Source organism: Dromiciops gliroides, chromosome 5 (assembly GCF_019393635.1).
Source record: "Dromiciops gliroides isolate mDroGli1 chromosome 5, mDroGli1.pri, whole genome shotgun sequence".
NCBI classification, from domain to species: domain Eukaryota; kingdom Metazoa; phylum Chordata; class Mammalia; order Microbiotheria; family Microbiotheriidae; genus Dromiciops; species Dromiciops gliroides.
The window spans coordinates 242,636,586-242,660,534 of NC_057865.1; the positions used below are offsets into that span (position 1 = coordinate 242,636,586).

Genomic DNA, 23,949 nt, shown 5'->3' on the forward strand with positions numbered 1-23,949 from the left:
CCATGATGCTATCTCCACACAAAAAATGAAATGAACAAAAAACCCCAAACCAAAACAAAAATTCTTAAGCATGGGGGGGGGGGAAAGAACTGTGGTTTATAAAAATATTTAGTCTTCAATACTTTAAACACTTGTAATTTCCTTCCTGTGAGGACACATTTATTTCATTGGCATGTCACATCAGTTTCATATTTTGGTGGAGCAAGAATGAAAGAGAGAGAAGAAGAAGAAGGAGGAGGAGGAGGAGGAGGAGGAGGAAGATGTGCTGTTAAATTAAATTTTTTTCTAATAAAGTAAATTATCTCAGAAATAAGTAAGACTTTATTCTGCAATTGCAGGAGACAAGGACAAGTATAGGGACAGAGACTGAAATTTAGACAGGCAACTAGGTGGTGGTTACAGATAAAGCATCAGACTTGGAATCATAAAGTCCTGAGGTCAAATTCAGCCTCAGACATTTAATAGTTGTGTGACCCTCAGGAAGTTGTTTAACTTTTGCCTGCCTCAGCTTCCTCAAATGTAAAATGGGGGTAATAATAGCACCTACTATCCAGGGTTGTTGTGATGATCCAATGAGATCATATTTGTAAGTTCATTGCAAAACTTAAAGCAATATAAAAATGCTAGCTATTGCTGTTAGGTTGGACTTCTCCACCCCAAAGCACAAGATGCACACAGAGGTTATTATATATTATAGAGAGAACAACGTCTATCAATTTGGACAATTAACAGCTTGTAGAGAGAAACCAGATGCAGAATATAATCAAAAGAAAGGGACATCAAAGAAGGTGCAGTTATGTTAACTCCCTTTAATTATTTAGACTTTGCTTATTAGCAAGGTCAAGCACCTAGAGTAAAAAAGCAAGGATGCCGATTATGCTTAAAAAACATTAGAGATTTCTGAAGCTGCTTGCTGCCTCTGGGAGGCAAGCTTAAGAATCATTAGAGCTTTTTACATCTTCATCAGTGCCAGGCACGGTGCTAAGGGCTGTGCATACAAATAATAATCAAGCAAGACAGTTCTTGCCCCTAAGGAGCTTGCATTCTAAATGAAGAAGACATAAACATTGTAATGGTGGCTAGAGGCGGGGCGGGGTTCTACAGAGATTTCACAAGGACTGTGAGCAGAATCATGGGGAAATTGATTGATACTACTTTCCAGGAATACTAGAGCGAATCTGATCACTGTCTCTGGTGCTAGAGGTGGAAAGCCTGCTTGGGGGATGACTTGGAGCTAGTGAGGGCAGCAGCAGCAGCAGCAGCAATACTGGGGGTCCAGCTGGAATAGTTCCGGAGAACACTTACCCATCAGAAGTGGGGATAGGGGGGCAGCTAGATGGCACAGTGGATAGAGCACTGGCCCTGGATTCAGGAGGACCTGAATTCAAATCCGGCCCCAGGCACTTGATACTAGCTGTATGACCTTGGGCAAGTCACGTAATCCTCATTGCCCCACAAAAAAAAAAAAAGTGGGAATAGGTCAAGGTCAGAGTATCTGGCAGGATGTACAGGGTCATGGAATGAAGATAGAGGGCAAAAGCATCCTGGTAATTTTACAATGGTCATCTTATGGTGAATGCTCATTACTCAGCAGCCAGGGATCAAGAGTGGAGTAGCAATATCGGGTCAGAGGACCAGGCTAGAGTGTTAAGTCTGAATGAGGCTAGTTAATGTAAAGGCATACCAATCAGAAGGGTGAGAGCAAAAAGAGATCATGGTTGATATTTAAGTGACATTTAAGGTTTGCAAAGTATTTTACATATTACCTCTTTTGATTCTCACAACAGCATTTTGAGGCAGCTAGGTGGTATAGTGTATAAAGCTCGAGACCTGGAGTTAGGAAGAATTGAGTTCCAATCCACTCTCAGACACTTACTAGTTGTGTGACCTGGCCAAATCACTTAACCTTTCTATCCCTCAGTTTCCTCATCTAAAAATGGGAATAATAGCACCTACCTCCTAGAGTTGTTGGAAGATCAAATGAGATAATTTTTGTAAGGAGTTTAGCACAGTATCTCATATATAGTAGGTTCTTAATAAAAACTTGTTTCCTTCCTTCCTTCCTTCTTCTCTCCCTCCCTCCCCCTCCCCTTCCTTCCTTCCTCTTTCCCTCCCTCCCTTCCTTCCCCTCCTTCCTCCCTTCCTCCCTCTCTCCCTCCCTCCCTTCCTTCCTCCCTCCCTTCCTCCCTTCCTTCCTTCCTTCCTTCCTTCCTTCCTTCCTTCCTTCCTTCCTTCCTTCCTTCCTTCCTTCCTTCCTTCCTTCCTTCCTTCCTTCCTTCCTTCCTTCCTTCCCTCCCTCCCTCCCTCCCTCCTTTCTTCCCTTTGAGGTCAAGCAGAAGCAGGCTTATCCTTCATCCACCTGAACATTCCTGATTTGGAGCTCATGGAAACACAAAACATCTTTGAATGGGGGAAAACAACACATAAAAATGAGTGGAAGGAGGGAATAAGCCTTCGTAAAGCTCCTACTATATGCCAGGCACTATGCTAAACACTTTACAAATATCTCATTTAATGAGTGCTCACGATCTATGGACTGACATTCATATATTACAAATTTGTTCAGCCATACACCAATTTGTTTCCAGCTTTTTGCTACAACAAAAAGCACTGCCTTAAATAGTTTTGTTTTATCTTTTCTCTCTTTGATCTTTTGCAGATCTAGTAGTCATATCCTCATTTGTCAAATTAGGGCTCAATGGCCTCTTAGCCTTTTTCTAGCTCCTTCCAGCTATAAATCTCTGATTCTATAATCCTATAATCTCTACAGCTCTAAATATAGGACGCTAGGATCCTCTCATCTCTGTGTTTAGATTGCAGCAGGAGCACATCAGTAAGAGTTTGTATATGTGCATAGGAAGGAGGAATGCATGTATGTATGTGGGGCAAAGGCAAAAAAAAACCATATAGGTCTCTCCTTAGTGGGAAGCTGGGGCAAACAGCTTTCTGTGCTTACCTTTTACTCAATTTAAAGAGTTAAAAAGAATATGACGACTTTCTGAGACAAAAGATCTTTGAGAAGTACCATCTCAGACTAATCTGTGTTATGTAGTATTGCTGTCTAAGTTCCATAAGTCAGAGCCCATGTCTTATCTTTTTTTTTCCCTCTCTCTAGTGATCAAAGCTAATTGGGGGGCAGCTAGATGGTGCAGTGGATAGAGCACCAGCCCTGGATTCAGGAGGACCTGAGTTCAAATGCAGCCTCGGACACTTAACACTTACTAGCCATGTGACCCTGGGCAAGCCAAACCCCAATTGCCTCACCAAAAAAAAAAAAAAAAAAAAGCTAATTGACTAGCATCATTCAATTCCATTGGTTGACCATGACTTGAGGGTGATCCATATTAAAATGAGCTCTACCACGATTATATCAGGGTCTAATAGGAGACCCCCTGAGGGGCAAGACCACATTCAGATTCATGTGGTTTAATCCCCTCAGTTCACTGAGCTAATCAAAGAGTCTATTCTTCACCTCTATTGTACACCCTGCACAGGATTAGAACTCCCTCCTAAAAACTGACCTCTGAAGTGAGGGGTTGGGGGTGGGGAGAAAGTCCCCTGTATAGTAGGTCCACAAAATATGTCAAATGAATGTAGATAAATATAATTTATTAAGCATAGTAAAATATAAATGTAGTAAATATAAACTAAGCTAGTGAAATGCCATATACTGTTATGAGATATAAAATTAAAGCAATGAGTAATAACTATGCAAAATGCCAAGAGTTCCATTTCATTCTGAGTATCTCAAGAACTGAGATAACCACTGCGTGTATTGCTTCTGTTGAACAGTGTTCATATTGTTGGGGCTTTGTTATGTCTCTAGAATATTTATTTACATTCCAACTCCCATGAAATAATGGAAAAAGTGTAAGGTCTGGAGTCAGAGGACTTTGTTTGAATCCCAACTCAGCTGTGAGCTTCTTGTAGGATTTCAGGCAAGTTTACTTTATTGAGTCTCTGAGCACAAATTTTTCTCATTTTGTAAAATGACGGGGTTGGGCGAAGAGCAGGGCTTCTTAAATTTTTTTCCACTCGAAACACCTTTTTTTTTTTTTTTTAAGTGAGGCAATTGGGGTTAAGTGACTTGCCCAGGGTCACACAGCTAGTAAGTGTTAAGTGTCTGAGGCCAGATTTGAATTCAGGTACTCCTGACTCCAGGGCCGGTGCTCTATCCACTGTGCCACCTAGCTGCCCCGTCGAAACACCTTTTTGACAGAAATTTTTACATGACCCTGGGTAGATAGGTATGTAAAATAGGCACACATAATCTTTTACCATTGTCAAATTTTTCACGACCCCTCCCCACATTCAGTCACGTGACCCCATGTGGGGTCAGGACCTACATCCTAAGAAGCTTTGATTAGTTGACCTCTAAGGTTACTTGTGACTCTGTTTTCCTATGATCCTGTTTTACTAAGAGGCAGTTAGGTGGTGCAGTGGTTCCCTGAAGTTGGGAGGACCTAAGTTCAAATTTTACGTTGGATACTTACTAGCTATACGACCCTGGGCAAATCACTTAAATCCAATTGCCTTAAAAACATCTGGAGCCATCTAAAGTCGTCCTAATGTATATCTTGCCATTGGACCCAGGTGGCTCTGGAGGAGATGGTGAAGTTGGTGACTTTGCACAGCCCTCCCTCACTTAAATTCAATTCGGTCGGTGCAAGTCATGCCATCACCCTGATGTCATGGTCCTCTTCAAGAATGAAGGACAAACAACAACACTGAGGGAAACAACAGCAGAATGAGCATGAAACTTCTGTTTAGAAGACATGGGTTACAGTTAGAATTCTTCAGCTTCTTGCAATGGGGATATTAATACTCATACCACTTATCACATTTTTACTATATGAAAATATGAGCCATTGTGGGGCATCTAGGTGGCACTGTGGATCAGGCACTGGGCCTGGAGTCAGGAAGACTCATCTTTCTGAGTTCAAATCTGGCTTCAGACACTGAATAGCTGTGTGACAGTGGGCAAGTCACTTTACCCTGGTTGCCTCAGTTTCCTCATCCATAAAATGAGTTGGAGAAGGAAATGGCAAATCACTCCAGTATCTCTGCCAAGAAAACCCCAAATGGGGTCAGGAAGCATCAGACACAACTGAAAAATGACAAGACAACAACATGAGCTATTGTAATCTTACCACTTCAATTTTTACATGATCTTCTCTCTCTCTCTCTCTCTCTCTCTCTCTCTCTCTCTCTCTCTCTCTCTCTCTCTCTCTCTCTCTCTCTTTTTGCAGGGCAATGTGCCCAGGGTCACACAGCTAGTGTCAAGTGTCTGAGACTGGATTTGAACTCAAGTCCTCCTGAATCCAAGGCCAGCACTTTATCCACTGCACCACCTAGCTGCCCATGATCTTCTCTTTAAAGAAAAATTTAGATTCAGTCAACCAGCTCTCTTTAGGTTTTAATTCTTTAATTCTGAACTTAACAAACACCAAATAAAAGAAGCATTTCATATATAAAGAACAAAAAAAGGACTGTACATAAAATTGCTTGTTTTTTCTCTTCTGTATTAAGTAAATGTAACATGCAACTTTCTTCTTCTTTTGCCCAGCTATTTTTCAAACAAACACTTCTGCTTTGCCTCTATTTCCCTAACTATATGTGTTCAAAGGTTGTTGTTGTTGGGTTGTTTTCAGTTGTGTCTGACTCTTTGTGACCCCATTTTGGATTTTCTTGGCAGGGATAGTGGAGTGATTTGCCATTTCCTTCTCCAGCTCATTTTGCAGATGAGGGAACTGAGGCAAACAGGGTGAAGTGACATAACTAGTGAGTGTCAAGGCCATATTTAAACTCAAGAAGATGAATTTTCCTGACTCCGGGCCCAGCAATCTATTCACTGCACCACCTGGCTACCACTCAATGGTCGGAATCAATCAATAACTATCTATTTTCTGAAATTAGCCTCTAAGAAAATTAAAAAAGATGATTTCAGTTGAATGTCTATTTTTAAGTGAGTTTGGGTGTGTAGACTCAGCATCATTTTTTTTCAAACGTTCCCCTGAATAAATTGTGGAGAAATGAGATCATTGTAAAGAATGACACCAGTCTTTTATCTGAAATACAGAAAGGCAAAGGGCAAAATTATCATTCCGGACATAAGCACAGATGCTTTTTGCCAAATGTCACTGGTTATGTGTCTTTCAGAGGATGCAGAGAGGTCTAGTTCAGAAAAACACTCCTGGAATTGGAAGACACTGAAGCTAACAAGACCCTGTGGATACTAGATGACATTTTGGCTACTAATGAGCTAAAAACAGGAATCTATGTGCAGAGCATTGATGGCTGGTTTTATCATATACACATCACCTGAGGCATCCAACTTCACACACCCAAGTATAAAGGTTACGGCAACAGTGGTTGGTGATGCTAATGTACTCTGAAGATTTCCTCATTTAAAAATGTCTCCTCTGACCTTTCACCTGAGCCACAGGGTTTCCCAATTCCATAATGCAGAAAGATGAAAAAGAAAATGGAAGACAGGACCACCTTCTTTAATGAACCATGGATTTATTCCTGATATACTGAGAAAATGCGTAAAATATACTCACAGTTTTGTTGAATGCAGTTACAAATATAAAAATATACTTAACAAATATATAACTTAAATAAACAGCACTAATATAGTTCTCTGTTCAAAGAGAATTTGTTAAGAATACCGTTGAGAGTACATAATGTAACAGGAGGAAAATAACACAGTCTATGGCCACTCTTAATCACCAGATTTATCAAAATAAGAATGAATGCTATTTCAAAAGCTATAAAATTAAGTGCTCTATTATAGAACATATTAAGTTCAGTCACCTGATGTACTCATGGGGTATCTTTACATTTCAAATAAACCAAGGAAAAGCCTGAGAAACATCCATGAAATTTAATGTTAATGTACACTGAATACCAAAGCTATGCCCAGTGGACATTTCCATTCAACAAGCACACATTTAGCATCCATTATATATGCAAGGCACCAGATTTGATACTATTATGGGGAAAGAAAAAATGTGAAAGAATCGTCTTTTCCTTCATAGTGTTTACAATTTCCTTCATAGTGTTTGGTTTTGGCCAAACATCTTTTTGGAATTTCAGCCTTACCCATTCCACCAACATGGCTCTTAGGTGTGTTTGTAACTCTTTTACTTTGCTCCCCTCTTAAAGGTGACGGATGACTTTTTGTTCCAAGGAGGAATTTGCAAACTAGTGATGGAGGAGATGATCTGTGCTTCTTTAGTTCGCATAGTCTGATGAAGGTTTTCTTAAAATAGTTTGTGCAATGGATGGTTATGGCCAACTCTCATATAGAAATTCTTGAAGCCACAAAGCATTTCACAGTAAGATATTCATGAACACCCATCATCGCCACTAGCAAAATGTAATGTGAATGTAAAAGAAAGCTTTGTTTATATTGGGAGAAGGGTGATTCCTAAGAGATGATATTTAAAGATGTGAATCGGGGATCATGAATCCTTCTTGTGGCAATTCTAGGAAGGATTTGCCAATCATGTTTAAACTACATAAATAATCACAGCAGCAGAAATCGCATTTGTCTGACATTGTTCACAGTATGACTTGTTCTGTTTTGCATAATTTATTTTAGTATTCTATGTGATAGGAAGACTTTCTAAAGCATTGGCATATGGGCTATAGAAAAAAAGATTCAGAAAAACTGCCAATAGACCTTTTTATTTCTATTGCATAAATTGCTATTTTAAGAGCATTAAGTAATTGTCCTCACTTAATGGGAATGTCTATACAAATGCATATGCAGACACACACACACCAAATAAAATAATCTTAACAAAAATATATGGAAGACATTTGTTTTCCCTTTGTGGAGTCGCCCTATAAGCCAAGTGTGTTATCTTAGAATGGAATATTTAGATTGGCTACAAACATTTTTAGAACTGAACAGATTCCTACAATTGAGTCGACATCAAAAGTTATATTCATAAGGCATGAAAATAACCAAATGTTTTTGAAGACAACTAAGCTTGGCAAACCAAAAGGTCAATTCAGCTGAATAGTGGTCAATATGGAGAAAAAACCAACCCCAATCAGTCAAACAAATTGTTTGATTAAATTTACTTGGTTGCCTGGCCAAACTACTCTGTTCACCTCTCTACCCACTGATCCATTCAGCAAACATTTATTAGCCATTGATGACATAAAATATCCAGTGGGAGATGAAATACAAATAAGACAGGGTCCCTGTTTCAGGAGTGTATAATCCACTATTCAGTTAAAAAAAATTTACAACCCTGAATAAGTTTAGCTGGGCAACTCCCTAACATTTTAAATTGCAGAGAAGGTGCCAAACTGCATTGGTAGATGGAGCTTCCTTCTTTGGGAGTTCCATATACCAATGAAATCACAGTCCACGTCCCTATTCCTATCCATAATAGTGAGGGAAAAGGGAGTATCTTTTAGTAGAAATAGGTGAAAGTGTTTTTGAAGAGCATCTTGATTGATCAGAAGAATACTGCTTTCTCTGCTTACATATATACTCTGGCTAGTTATAATACTTCTTTTCAAAAGTCTTCACCAGCTTTTAATAGATGGCACCAGAAAATACTTTTGGTAGGGGACCAGAATATCACCTCCTGTGACTTTTCAAGAACATTAAATATCCCTCTTAGAGAAGAAACCTGGGACTTTCATTTATGGTTCATGCATCTAAGCGTCATTTGGAAAAGTACCCCTTATCTGCTAAACTAAAGGGGGTGCCTGAAAACACAAAAACAGGTGTTTTTCTTAAAGGAATTGATTACGATTTTCTCATCAGATCAGGTCCCTCCATTTGTGGAAGGTGAGGCATGAATATTGATAACTCGTTGATGAAGTATCCCGAAATCTGTATGCTAAATTTTGATGTTTGGCTCTGGAGTCAAAGGATTCAGTTTAGAATCCTATCTCTGACACTTATCTTAACAGACAGATCAATTAGACTATGTATTTAATATCTCTAAGAGGAATCATGAGGCATTTATTGCAACCATGGGCAAGTCATTTCATCTTTGTTGGCTAGGAGTAGTTGAGGGCCTATATGAGAGGTTCTTAACTTGGAGCCCACAAATCTTCTCCCAGGGGACTTTGGTAGATTTTGGAGGGAGGGTCTGTGAATTTGTTTTAAAAAATATTTTAAGAACTATAGTTGGGGGTGGCTAGGTGGTGCAGTGGATAAAGCACCGGCTCTGGATTCAGGAGTACCTGAGTTCAAATCTGGCCTCAGACACTTGACACTTACTAGTTGTGTGGCCCTGGGCAAGTCACTTAACCCCCTTGCCCTGCAAAAAGGAAACAAACAAACAAAAAAGAAGTATAGTTCAATAGAGTTGATTTCCTTTGTAATCCTATGCATTCTATTTTACATATTTATAAACATTATTCTGAGAAGCAGTTCCAAGGCTTCTCCAGATTGACAGAAAAGAGTTAAGAACCCCTTGCCCTAGACTTATGACATCGGAAATTGGTCACCATCCAGAGAAGTACAACAGGATGATAAAATCAAAAATAAGAGTTTTGATTTAATGAGAAGTTAAAGGAGCTAATTATAGTTTGGATAAATGATTACTAAAATGCTGTATGATAGTCTCCTAACACTTGGTAGCTGGGAAGCACCAGGATACAGTGATTACAAGCAGTGCATAAATAGGCAGGTGCACACACACCAAGAGAGGCAATGGATTACCATGATAAGCACATAATGAGCCTTAATGAAAAGACATAAAATTGGACTGAATATCAAGGAAACACTTTTTTTATACAAAACAGATCGACTAGAGGATGTATTTAGTATCTTCAGGGGAATAGTGAAGTAGTTGTTGCTAGGGAAATTTAAAATTAGACAGGTATATTAGCAGAATATATTTCATTTTTATGGACCAGACTAAGAGAACTCATTTGTCCTGTCTTCAGTTATCATAACTCTCCTTCCACCTCTGAGATCTCATTCCATATCTAAGCTTTATTTGCCATCATAGACTGGAGATAAAGGAAAGCTATATGACTTTAATTCTTTGTTTATACTTCTTCCCCTACCTCATATGACTTGGTATTAAGCAATTAGCAGGTTTTTTCGGGTTCTGGACTTTATGAGGCTGTAGCTATATCAGACCGAATCATTTATATAACCAGTATGCTGTTTCACTCTCTCAAACTTAATTGAAAAACATTATTTTAAATGTGATAGATTCGTTTTAATTGGAACATTCATTCAGTTTATAGAAGAAAATTCATTGTCGAAAGACATTAATGTATTTTAGAAAAAGCAATATTAGATTAGAGGTACTGTGGCATAATAGAGAGAAGCCACATCTCAGAGTCAGGAAGATCTGTCTCTGACAGGTACCTATGTGATGCTGGGCAAATCACTTAACCTCTCAGTTCCTGAGGCAATTTTCTAAAACTAAGAGGTTATAGATGAGTTTGGAGATCTGCATAGGTGAAGGGAGTGCTCACACAAGGAGTTTCCTACTAAGATGAAATCCCAGTTTAAGATTTTAAGATTCCAGATTCTAATCTTCTTTCAAAAACAAATGAACAGTTAGCAGAATACTAGGCCTGAAGTCAGGAAGACTTATCTTCCTGAGTTCAAATTGGGCCTTAGATACTTACTAACTATGTCACCCTGGACACATCACTTAAACCCTTTTGCCTCAGTTTCCTCATCCGTAAAATGAGCTGGAGGAGGAAATGGCAAACCACTCCAGTCTCTTTGCTAAGAAAACCCTAAATGGGGTCACAAAGAGTTGCACATAACTGAAATGACTGAGCAACAGCAACAACAAATAGTGGCTCAAAACCTACTTAATGAAACACTGAATACTCTTGTTTCCTGTTCCTCTATATCCTTTCACTTACTTCCATATATCCATACTTTCTTTTTTTCTTATTTCCCATTGTCCAGACATAGTGTCATAATATAATGAAACCTTGAATGTAGGCCAATGAAAGGTGAATTGTGATATCTCCATAACCTTGTCTTAACAGGGCCCTTAATCTTTTAATTCATTCTGGTATTTATCAGATTACTCTTTTTACCATGGTCAACTTGTTCCCTGACACAGACCACAAATTACTCTGGAAGACTTTTTCTAGCTGTGTGTCCATTTATACAAATAGAACCTTCTCATCCCTTGGAGCACTTTGATAATTACACACCTGGTGATACTGTCAAACTAGCGGGAAGGGGGCACACAAATGCATCTGTGAATATAGCAGAAAGTCCACTCTCTTCAGAGGAAGACAGAGACACAGACATAATGAGAGGGAGGGAAGGAAGGATGGAAAGGGAAGGAGGAAGGGAGAGAGTCTCAGAGAGGAGATTATAATTATATATATATATATATATATATATATATATATACAGAGAGAGAGAGAGAGAGAGAGAGAGAGAGAGAGAGAGATGGTCTCTTGATCTTGATAAAGGTATTTCTTCATTTTATGAGATTTGTTGCAGTAAAAATAAGACAGGAATTATGGAAAACTAAGATGAAGACTTTGTATATTATGTAGAGGTAACTTCACCCTATAAAATACAATTTTATGTCATTTGTTACTGTATTATTAGTCTGCTTCCTTTGTATTGGACAGTACATAAGGTGTACATCATTTGGCATCCAAATGTCAATTGGAATCATGGATTAAACATGGTACTTATAGTCATTTCTATGAAAAGTTGGCAGCTGTTCTTAAGTCTCAAATGTAACTCTCTTCTTCTCCTTCCCCCTCCACCAATTATAACATTATTTACTTGGGGAAAAAAACCAGATTAAACTGACATGATTCTGATTTAAAGCACCTTTTCCAGGAATATAACTGCCTGTAAATCAGAGAACTACCTGAGTTTACATATAGACATTCAAACATGAACATGATAGATAAAAGTGGCTATCAATAGTCACTCCCTTTACACATACTTTTTGTGTAGATACACAGTGATGAACTCTATAAACTTGAAATGAAATAGCCCCCACTGGTGTGTATACTATTTTTTCATGGTGCTGTGGTCACTTGAGTTTTAAGGAAATGGATCATTACTGGCATTTTTCTTTATATGTGGTATTCTGTTTTTGCTCAGAGTGAAAACCATTAAAAGTCTTCAAAATTTTGGATTAAGACTCTCTCTGTAAATGAGTCTTTATCTTTACACAGACATCGAAGTGGCCATTGGGGAATTATTGGTGAGGGCCAGCGGAGCCATAGCACACTGATGGGAGAGATTTGCTGATGCTCCCTATTTGGTAGTTAAGATGCTGAGAATGTGTCAGCTTGATTAATCTCCTCATCTAGTATTTCTCATTATGTAGGCTCAGATTTAGATGGCTCCAATGTACAGTTTTCCATCCATTCTGAGATTTTTCTAATTCTTTGAATATCAAACAAATGAAGGATACCACCCTCCCAGAGATTTTCCCTGGACGTGAAGGGACAATGAAAAACCCAACACAGACATTCCACCAGTGTTCCTGTCATACAGGTTAAAACCCTTTATGTAGAAAGATTTATAAAAACTTTAGGATGGAAAAATAGTATTATCCGAAGCTTAATATTAAACATTGTGAAAAATACATATTTACAGAAGAATATCACAAAATCCAAATTATGTACAATAATAACTATTACACTTAAATTACATAGATTCTTTTAAAATTTGCTAGACTAATAAATTATACACAATATAAACAGAAATATCTGGCACCTCTCTGGGATATGGAGTTTAACAACAACAAAAAAAAATCACACAGTGAATGGGGTTGATCCAAAGAGATCACTGCTACATTCTTAATGCCTTGAATAGACAGCATCTGAAAGGAAGATGACAAATTGTCATTAGAGTAGGTAGCAGGTAGTTTTGTTATTTTTTTCCTCCTGTTGAAGAAAAGAGATGAATAGAACTAATGAATACCAAGAATGCTTGACAGACAGGTACATTTTCTCTCTGAAGCCTGGTTTTTGGAGCAGCAGCATGATGAAGATAGAGTCAGGAAAAGCTGGTTTAAACTCTGCTTCTGATACTTGTGTGACCACAGATAAATTATTTAATCTTTCAGAACTTCATCTGTAAAATGGGAATGATTTTTTTAAAAAATCATAGTATCTACTTCACAGGATTGTTGCAAGGATGAAATGGGATTTTCATATATATAAAATATTATTTTAACACATAATACATACAATTATAATATATAATATAATATAATAAATATAGTATAAGGAATCTAATAAATTAATATAACATATTATGATATGATATATATATATAATTGCTTACAATTTATATATCTATATCTACCTATATATCTGCATCTACATCTACATCTCTATCTCTATCTCTATATAATCTATCTGTCTGTCCATCTATCTGTCCAAATCTTTAGCATAATCCAGGAAATCCCCAAAGTCTTACTTTAGTAGCAATTCAAAGGGATACTCTAATTTACAAAGGCTTTAAGAAGCAGGCCCTCCTAGTACATTTATGTTTTTTTATACATCATTAACTATTAAATTTTCGGCTAAAGTTCTGAACTGATACGACACTATGGCTGTGGATCCTCAAAGATGACATGCTTGAAGCTTCTACCATGCCTCACAGCCTTAAAAAACAAGCCAGTGAGGGACTGTGAGTCTGTCTGTCCAGGTAATTGTGGAGACTCACTCTCCTTAGTAGAGTGTAGACTCCTTGAGGGCAGGGACTATGCCACTTCTGTCATTGTGTCCCCAGGGCCTGGTATATAGTAGGTACAATCAAAATTTGTTGACTTGTTGAACCACTAGAAGGTTGGGCAGAAGCTGCTACCTGGCGGGGGTGGGGTGGGGGGCAGGGGAAGAGGAATACAGCCACTCGAGTAAACCACACAGAGTAAGAGTTAGGGGACACGCAGAGAAAAAATAAAAAACATTCAGAGTCATGGCTGTTGGAAAGCCAATCAGAAATGATGGTTGGTAGTTCTGACACTAATTTGTAAATCAATGAGCACATACTTTGATTTTAAAATTTTTTTTGCATTTGATGAAATATACTGATTCCAGCTCCTTTTTCTTACAGGCATCTCCCAGTCCAAGGAACAACATTTCCTAGTCCCATACTACCACCTGGAGCTGGCCATATACAAATTTGTGATGGAAACAGAATGTGTAACATACACAGTCCTATAACTCCTGCCCTGTGTCTCCTCTCTTTAGTATAAATCTCCTTCTCTTCATCCCTCAGTACCCGACTGCTTGTCTGTTCCTCTCTGGGGATTCTGACTAGTGGAGGATGTGAATGAGGTCAATGGACTAGATGGTTGAGATCAACAGGATACCAGGAGACCCAAGAGTGATAAGACCCTTTGAAATGGAAGCCATGAGAAATCCTACCTCTGTGATACTCTGGATTCACATTTTCATAGATTGGAAATAAAGGGTTTTCTTGTTCACTACGAAGCTTCCTTGCTCTTAAGACGTCTCTCACGCACTGATGTAGATAGACATACTGGCACTGTGGAAGAAAAAAAACCAGGAGACATGTGAGAGGGGGCCCAAACTTGGAGAAATTCTCAGAAAACACTGATGGGTTTCTTAGTGGTTGGCAAATCAGACCACTAGTTCATCCAAAATCTCTAGTGCAGAGGGTGGTTCTTGACACCATTGATTTTGAAATAAGCAACTTTCAATTAGAACAGGAGACAGCTTCATTTAGGCTTCACCTCAAGGGGAAGAAGCAATTAGGTGGCATAGGGTGTTAGAGTATTGAAACTGACGCTAGAAAGATCTGAGTTTAAATTGGGCCTTGCACACTTGACTGGCTGTATGATTCTGGGTAAGTCACTTCACCGCATCCTCAGTTTCTTCATCTGTAAAGTGGTAATAATAAATAATAGCACCTACCCCCAAGGGAGGTTTTGAGCATTAAATGAGATATTTATGAAAGTGCGGTGTAAACCTTAAAGTGCTATAGATAAGGAGGAGGATGATGATGGTGGTGGTGGCAATTAGGGGTAAGTGACTTTCCCAGGGTCACACAGCTAAGTAAGAGTCTGAGACCACATTTGAACTCATATCCTCCCGACTCCAGGACTGGTACTTTATCCAATGGGCCTAGTTCCCTTTAAATGTTATCCTCCTCCTCATTGTCATCATCAATGAAGTTGGATATACAACTTTCACAGAAATCAGACACCTGCTGCATTAACACATTCAATGTAGTCTTTCCCCCCTTTAGAACAGTGGTATAACACTCAAATAGAAATAAATTCCTGCAAGCCATGTATTGACTTAAAAAACACAGACTGGGGCAACTAGGTTGTGCAGTGGATAAAGCACTTGCCCTGGATTCAGGAGGACCTGAGTTCAAATTCGACTTCAAACACATGACATTTACTATCTGTGTGACCCTGAGCAAGTCACTTAACCCTCACTGCCTGGCCAAACAAACAAAAAACCACAGATTACTATTATCTACGTTATATTGCATTTTTATTTGTTTTGTTAAAAATTTCCTAATTACATTTGAATCTGGTTTGGGCTGTACTCAGAAATACTACAGGGCAGCTAGGTGGCACCATAGTGCATACATAGAGTGCCAGGCCTGAAGTCAGGAAGACCTAAGTTCAAATCTGACCTCAGACACTTACTAGCTGTGTAACCCTGGGCCAGTCACTTCATTCTGTTTGCCTCAGTTTCCTCATTTGTAAAATGAGCTGGAGAAAGAAACGTTGAATCACTCCAGTATCTCTGCCAAGAAAACCCGGTTGAATAAGACTGAACAATAAGAGTGTTGTGAGCTGCATTTGACACCTCTGGTCTAGGCTAATACACTATCTGACTTTCTAGGGGTTGAAATATACAGGAGTGGAACTCCCTATAGATATAGCTTCTTGTAAGTGGAACTTGTAGGTATAGAAATATAGTGTCTACCTCAGCACCTTTAGCACACCATCTCTATTATCTCACTAAGTGAATTCATCAGCTCCCCTTAGTTTAATCCCTATGCAGATGATTTCTAAATTTATCTATTTAGCCCTACTCTCTTTCCTAAGCTGAAGTCTTGAATCCCCTCTTAGAGATCTTGAACTGAATACCCTGGAAGTATCTTGAACTCAACGTGTCCAAAACAGAACTCATTATTTTTACCCCCAAATCCTACCCTCTTCCAAACTTCTCTGCTATAATCAAGAACACCACCATCCTCAGAGGTACCCAAGCTTGATCCCTTGGTGTCATCCTCAACTCATTATCTCTCATCCCCCACATCCAATGTGTTGCCAGGTCTTATCGATTGTGCCTTCATGACATCCCTCCTGTACACACCCTTCTCTTCCTCTGAAATTGGCACCAGTCTGATGCAAGCCCACTCCTGGACTATTTCTCCAGCCTGCTGGTTTGATATCCCTGACTCAAGTCCCTCCTCACTCCATCACTCCTCCACTCAGGTGTCAAATTGATTGATGCAGGTCTGACCATTTCATCACCCTATTCAGTAAACTCCAGTGACTCCTTATTACTTCCAGGATAAATATGAAACCACCCACTCGGTTTCTAAAGCTCTTTATTAGCCACCTCTTTCCCATCTTGTTAGCCTTCTATTTCACCGGCCTCCCCACACTCCATAATTAAGCCACACTGGGCTTCTCCGCAATACTGGCCCCCTATATTTCCCAACTCTGTGCCTTTTTATTGACTGCCCCTCTTCTGCAGAACACTCTCCCTCTGCACTTCTACTTCCACCCCTTGACTTCCCTGGCTTGGTGCCAGATTCACCCCAAGTCCTACCTTCTGCTAGAGTCCTCTCCTACTCTCACCCACAACTAGCACCTTCCCTATGTGATCATTTCCCATTAGCACTTTTATTTATATTGCATGAATATAAGTGCTTGCATATGGTCTCCTCCATTCTTATGGGAAGTCTTTGAGGGCAGAGACCGAGGTGTTGTTGTTCTTTTTGCTTTCTTTCTACCTCCAGTCTTACACTTAGCACAGTGCCTGGCACAGGGTAAGTGTTTACATTTTCTATTGCTATTATTGTTTTTTTCATATTCAAGAAATTTTTATTGCTATTATTGTTGATTGCTGTGGAATGCAGGGAGGAGGCAGTGTATTTTAATGGAAAGAAAGCAAATAAGATTGGGTATTGGGTCCAGTCTTAGCTCTTCCACCACCTGGATGGGCTAATCCATCGAGGCCTGTTTCATCTTCTACAAAAATAAAGAGATTGAACTAGATGATCCCAGAAGCACTTCCATTTCTCTGATCATAGATGGTAACATATCCTGTATGGAGAGAGGTGTGCCCACTAAAATATATTCATAGGTTATAGGTTTAGAACTAGAAAGGACCTCTTAGATTATGTAGTTCAACCTGATAATTTAAAAAAAAGAGAGAAAACTAAGGTCTTTGTTTCCAAGTCTAGCACTCTTCTCAACTTGAAAGTATTTCTGGTTACTGTTAAGTTGATAGGCATTGGAAAAAATGCTTTTTGACTCATATGTCTGAGTTAGTATAGAAAACCCACTGGAATCATGAGAAGTTGTGAAAACCCCTCCCAGGATACACACTCAACTCTGTGGGAGAGTTTTATGCTTGGTCCCTGCCTGGAAGTTAGGCCTCACTTTCCTAGTCATCTCATAAGGCAGACCTCAGTACGATAATTAGCTCATGATGTTTTTTTCTAGCCAATCATTCACAAAGTCATATGCATTAATTTTAATTATAACACCGTGCATTTCCTCTTCCAAATCATTTTTTTTTTTTGCCTGTGATGCGTGCTTCACTCCCCACTCTGCCTAGAAATTAGAGGAGGGAATTTCACAGAGAACAGTTTCCAGCATATGACATCCTCCTGTTGCTAATTTGAGAAGTTCTTCCCCACCCGACCCCCACCCCCAATCCTGAAGTTACAAAATGACTTTTTAAAAAGGCATGACTCATATTTTTCATTTTATATAGGGAATTGAGTTACTCTGGGACTACCAAAGTCACCTGTGAATGAGGCTGATAACTCTTCTCTATAGCCTATCAATATACCTTTCGGGGCAGCTAGGTGGCGCAGTGGATAGAGCACCGGCCCTGGATTCAGGAGTACCTGAGTTCAAATCCAGCCTCAGACATTTGACACTTACTAGCTGTGTGACCCTGGGCAAGTCACTTAACCCCAATTGCCTCTCAAAAAAACACCCCAAAGAATATATATACCTTTCATAAAGGAGGAGTGAGTAGGACGTGTAGGGTAGCTAGGTAGGGCCTGAAGTCAAAAAGACTCATCTTCCTAAGTTCAAATCTGGCCTCAGACACTTACTAGTTATGTGACCCTCGGCAAGTCACTTCATCCTGTTTGCCTCAGTTTCCTCATGATCTAGAGAAGGAAACGGCAAACCACTCTAGTATCTTTGCCAGGAAAACTCCAAATAAGGTCACAAAGAGTCAGATATGACTGAAAAGCTACAAAAAGTAGGAATATGCACAAAGGTGTTTTGTCATAAATATAAACTCTTCTTTTCTCCCAAGCATGTACCTTAGAAAAGGATGTCTACCGAGATATTCTGCAGGATGAATATTCTTCCCATTTATTCTTAATTGAAAAACTTGAACAACTAGAGATGAAATGTATATCATAGAAATACCTTTCTTCCCATCCCTGACTGCCTAATTGAGCTTTTGGTGTTGGCTATACAGATATAATGCTTGGGGCAGCTAGGTGGTGCAGTGGATAGAGTGCTGGACATTGAGTCAGGAAGACCTGAGTTTAAATCCAGTCTCACACACTTACTAGCTGTGTGATCCTGGGCAAGTTACTTGACTTTAACAGTAAAATAGGAATCATACTTATTTGAAGGGTGTTGTCAGTATCAGATGAGATATTTGTACAGCTAGCACACATGAAAAATAATAAGGTCCTCTCTCTTCTTCTTCAGGGTTATTTGACTCTTCCTACCCTTTCCCCATCAGAATATAAGGACTTCATTATCCTTTAGACAATTCTGTTTGCTCAAATCTCTTTACCTTTCTTGGGTTCTCTTGACTCCTCTGTTTGTTTTTCAAAGTTCCTGTTTAGTTGTGGTCTTTTCATTAAGAATGCTTGAAAGTCTTTTATTCCCTTAAAGTTCCCTTCCCTCTCCCACCTCCCCTGTAGATTTATATTCAGTATTTTAGGGGAACTTTATTTTTGGTTGTGAGCCTTTATCTTTTTACTTCTGGAAAAGTACATTTTAACACTTTCTCTTCTTTTCCAACATTTTGTGTTGTATGATCTCAACATCAATTTCTTGGCACTAGAATTCTTTACAGACTTTTTTTTTTGGCTTGGATGCTCTGGAGTCAGACTGTAATATTCCTGGGGGTTTTCAGTATGGGGTTTCTTTCAGAGGGATGATAAGTGGATATTTTTTTTTCTGTTTTCACTTACTCCTCTGATCAAAGTAGATTTGGGCAGTTTTGTGATTTCTTGAAATATGGTGTCCAGACTATTAAAAAATGCAATTATAGTTTTCAGGTAGTTTGATGTTTTTCAATTTACCACTCCTTGACCTCTTCCCAACTCAGTTGTTGTTGTCATTTTATAAGGAATTCTATTTACTCCATTCTTTTCAGGGAGTCAATAGGTTAGTTAAGTCTTTCTACCTTCCATAACTAAACTATTTATTCTCCTTTCAATTATTTTCCCTTTTGAATTCTCATTTCATTTATTATTTCACTTTCTGCTTCATTTCTTCTAGCCACTTTTATAGAGCTTGTGGCTAAGCTAAGCCATTTTTTTGTTTGCTTTCTCCTCTCTGAAGGTTTTATTTATAGTTGTGAAGTTTACTATCTTCTGGGTTATTCCTCTTAGACTTCTATTAACTCAGTATATTTCTTAAGTGTTTAGTGTTTTCTTCTCTTTACTCCTACTTCTAGTTTCAGGGGCTGAATTGAGACTTTGTGTGAGGCTTCTGGCAATTTTGGATTGATTGGATACTCTATAATTTAGATAGATACTGCTTATCATTTTAAGGAAAGCTCCATTTATTCCAATGCACTCTAGTGTTTTTAATAGGAATGACTGCTCTATTTTGTCAAAGGCTTTTTCTGCATCTATTGAGATAATCATATGATGTTGGTTAGTTTTGTCATAGATGTGGTCAATTATGTTGATAGTTTTCCTAATGTTGAACCAGCCCTGCATTCTATACTCTCTATAATTTAAGTGCCAAAGTCATTGAGGTGGCTGGCACTAGGCCCCACCTTCCACATTAATCCCTGCCATCTTTTTTTCAGGTTCCTAGTTGTCCACTGGAGGGTCAGCCTCAATTAGCCTCAGTCTCCTTATTCTTCCATAACCTCCAATTGTGAGCTTCTCCAGCCCTTGCTTTGAGGTCCCCACTGGCCTTAGTGAGATGATGGAGATACTGCTGGAGAAATACTCCAAGGCCCCTGAGATGGATTCCTGCCACTGAGTTGGCCTTCTGGTACTTTTAAGGACATGGCTGGATCTTTTCTCCCTGAACAGTGACCTATGGGGCTTGGCTCTGTCCCATGCTTCTGTTCTGACAGACCAGGGCTAGGATTTGACTTCAGGATCCCCATTGTATGAACACAAGCTTTCTTGAAACTCCCCAGTCAGAGTAATGGCAGTTTTTTGTGGTATTTGGGGCTAGATAGAGGGGGCTTGATTATTTTCTTTTTTCATTTTTTCTTTATTATTGCTCTGGGCCCCTTTTCATGTATTTGCTGCAGTTTATGTGGGAGATCTGGGTTCCTTTATGACCTTTCACATTGTCATCTTAATTGGAAGTCCAGTATTGACTTTATGGTAACACGATGATGGTGTTGTCAGGCTAAATCCCCCAAATCATGAATGTTAAATGTCATTTCTAACTTGTTACCTCTACAAATGCCTCCCAGTTAGAATGGGGAGATGGGCCAAGAGAAATGGAAGAAAGGGATGGATTGCTATATATGGAAAATTTACTTCTCGTTTGGGCAACATTTTTTCTTGGTTAAAATGGATAACAAAGAAAGATGACTGGAGGGAAGACAAACAATTCTCAGGACATGAGCCATTCACATTAGAGCCTCGCTGTATTCTCAGGGCAGGCATCTAGGATGTGACAAAGAACCTTCCAATGTTTGTCAAACCAGATGACTGCTTTCTATTTCTGGTAATTCATGTGGGAATAAATGATGCTGTGGGAATGTAATCTTTAGCAATCCTTTCTAGATTCAAAGTCTGGGGCAAGAAACGGAAGACTTTAAGGACCCAGGTGGAGTTTCCATCACTGCCACCAATGAAAGGCAGGATCAGATGAAAAAGGCAGGTTTGAGAAGTGATCAGCTGATTAAGAAGGAAGCATCTGAAAATAGGATCTAGATTTCTGAACCACAGTTAAAAATACAGGAATGTGCCTAAAATGGCTGACAAGTATTTGCCTGGAGTCTTGTAAATTTAATCAAAAGTGCTTTTAACTTAAAAGGAAGAGAGAAGGAGAAAGAGAGAGAGAGAGAGAGAGAGAGAGAGAGAGAGAAACTCTATATATTAGCCAGGTTAGATATCTTAGAATGTCACTACAATGTGGGAAAAAGAATAGCAGGTGAGATACCAAGAAATTCACAGGAGACAAAACCAATAGAGGAGTCACCAATAAGACCCATAGTCTCAGATTTTCTATAAACAAATTGTGAAGTATGGGGGTAACAAATGTGTTGAATTAAAATAAGGAGTAAAAATTTAGCCTCTTAATTATCACCGATATGTGGTAGGCTAAAATCTATAATAGGAATATGACTCTGGAAGGGTATATTTATTAAAAATAAACAGGAAAGGGGGCAGCTAGGTGGCACAGTGGATAAAGTACTGGCCTTGGATTCAGGAGGACTGAGTTCAAATCCGGCCTCAGACACTTGACACTTAACTAGCTATGTGACCTTGAGCAAGTCATTTAACCCTCATTGCCCCATCAAAAACAACAAAAAAATAAAAAGGATAGAATATAGGTAGGGGATCTAGTAGTTTTATCTATCTATCTTATCTATCTGAAGAACTCCAAGAACCTGGAAGGGAAAGGGAAACATGATGATAATCAATGGATTCAGAAACAGAAGAATATTTCTATTAGATTATAAAGTAGGCCTCATAAACAGAAATCAGAAATAGATGAAGAATTTGGGAAACATATCTTAAACCTGGAATAAGAGAATAATAGAGCAATATTTGGGCATGGGGGTATAGAGACTTCAAATATCCAAGCAGTAGTCCATCTACTGGAGCACAGAGAGGAAGAGCTAATAATTTCCTGATTTGCCTTCATCAGAATGTCATCTTTCAAAGATAGAAGAAATGATGAACAGAACTTCTGAAGAAATCAGTTGCTTAGCATGGAAATGGTTGGGACTTTCTGTGAGAGCACCCACTCCATCTTTGAATGTGTGGTAGAAGGTAGGAAATTATATTGTGGTTTGACTTGTACCCCAGTTTTGAAGAGAGCAGATCTTAGCGGGGAGGGAGGGGAGGGAGGGAGAAAAATTTGAAATTGGAAATCTTATCTAAGCAAAGGTTGAAAACTTTAATTAATTAATTTAAAAAAGAGAGAGCAGATCTTGAAGGAGCTCAGAAAAAAGGATGGGTAGGCTTCCACAGATTACAGTTCTATAGGGGAAGTTAACACAGGAGAGAAAAAGTTTTCAAGAATGAAATCCTAAGGACATAATTCCAATGAGGAAAAAAGGTTGTGTGTTTGTGTGTGTGTGGTTCTAAAGAGATTGTGACTGCACAGGGAATTCATCAAACAACTTACTATTAAAAAAAAAAAAATATATATATATATATATATATATATATGGGCCAAAACTAGACAGGAAAGGGTGAGTTCACTAGCATGGCATTGAGCTATTAGAAGAGTATGAAAAGTGCTAAAACTTGGAATAAGCTGAGGATGGCCAAGAATAAAACTAAGTATAGCAAGAAGGGCTTGTTCATTTTAGCGATATTGTTGAGAAGAGGAGGAGCCCAGAAGGGACCACAATACTCTTTGGGGTGGACGAGACAATGATAACAGATGACAGAAACATCTTTGGACAGAGCTACTCAACTTTCATTTAGTGTTGATTTTTTTGGCCCTACCAAGAACCATGACCTTTGAAATGGAAAGGACAGGACAAAAATAGCTAAGAGGGAAAGCCAAGATAAGTAGGGGAAAGAGTGAGAGAACATCCAGACGCCATTGATTAGATGGAGTGCTGGACTGGAATTAAGAAGACCTGATGCCAAGGCTGGCCTCGGACACTTATTAGATATGTGACTCTGGTCAAGTCACTTAAATGCTGTTTGCCTCAGTTTCCTCATCTGTAAAATGGTTATAATAATACACCTACCTCCCAGGGTTGTCATGAGGATAAAAATGAGATAATATTTGTAAAGTGCTTTGCACATAGCAGGTGTTATATAAATGTTAGTTATTATTATCATTATCATTGTTGTTGTTCTTCCTGGCAGAGTATAGCAGCAGTTACTGATGTCTCTTGTTGAGCTTAAATCTTTATGTCAGCACATGCTTATGGATATCTTGTGTTTAGCATTTCTTTTGTGCATAGGAAATAAATACTTGTCTCATCTCTGATTTACATTACAATGTAACATAATACATTGCATATATTTTACTGTCCTCACCCCTTTGGGGAGATGTAGACATGAGCCCAATAGAAATAAATCTTTTCTTTTCCAGATTAAGCTCCCCCAGACCTGAACCTGATCTGGGACCCATGTATGGAGCTCTAAAAGAGAAAGATTCCCTTAGTGGAGAAGGGAGTAAGAGGGAGTGTTCTATACCCTGGGGCCCAGCAGCAGTTATCAATGTTCCACATTCATACTGAATGGGAAAATAATACATCCCAAACCATTGATAATCTCTCCTGCACAAAGCATGGATGAAAAACAATCCACTTTCCTGCTTTCTCCCATATAATATACACAGGCAGCTAGAAAGGACA

General features: G+C 38.9%; 2 protein-coding genes across 3 annotated transcripts in view; one reads left to right on the forward strand and one right to left on the reverse strand.

The window, feature by feature from the left end:
• The window catches only part of KCNMB4 (potassium calcium-activated channel subfamily M regulatory beta subunit 4), a 133,642-nt gene extending 119,213 nt beyond the window's left edge, over positions 1-14,429 (forward strand). The window contains exon 3 of the mRNA XM_043965212.1: positions 14,057-14,429. Coding sequence (XP_043821147.1) covers positions 14,057-14,198 — 142 coding nt within the window. The 3' untranslated portion in view covers positions 14,199-14,429. The remainder of the gene's footprint in view (positions 1-14,056) is intronic.
• The window catches only part of PTPRB (protein tyrosine phosphatase receptor type B), a 161,650-nt gene continuing 149,091 nt past the window's right edge, over positions 11,391-23,949 (reverse strand). For both annotated transcript variants that reach the window (XM_043965208.1, XM_043965207.1), the window contains 2 exons: positions 14,371-14,491; positions 11,391-12,815 (listed from right to left, as the gene is read on the reverse strand). In XM_043965208.1, the coding sequence (XP_043821143.1) occupies positions 12,793-12,815; positions 14,371-14,491 (144 nt within the window). In that variant the 3' untranslated portion in view covers positions 11,391-12,792. The remainder of the gene's footprint in view (positions 12,816-14,370; positions 14,492-23,949) is intronic.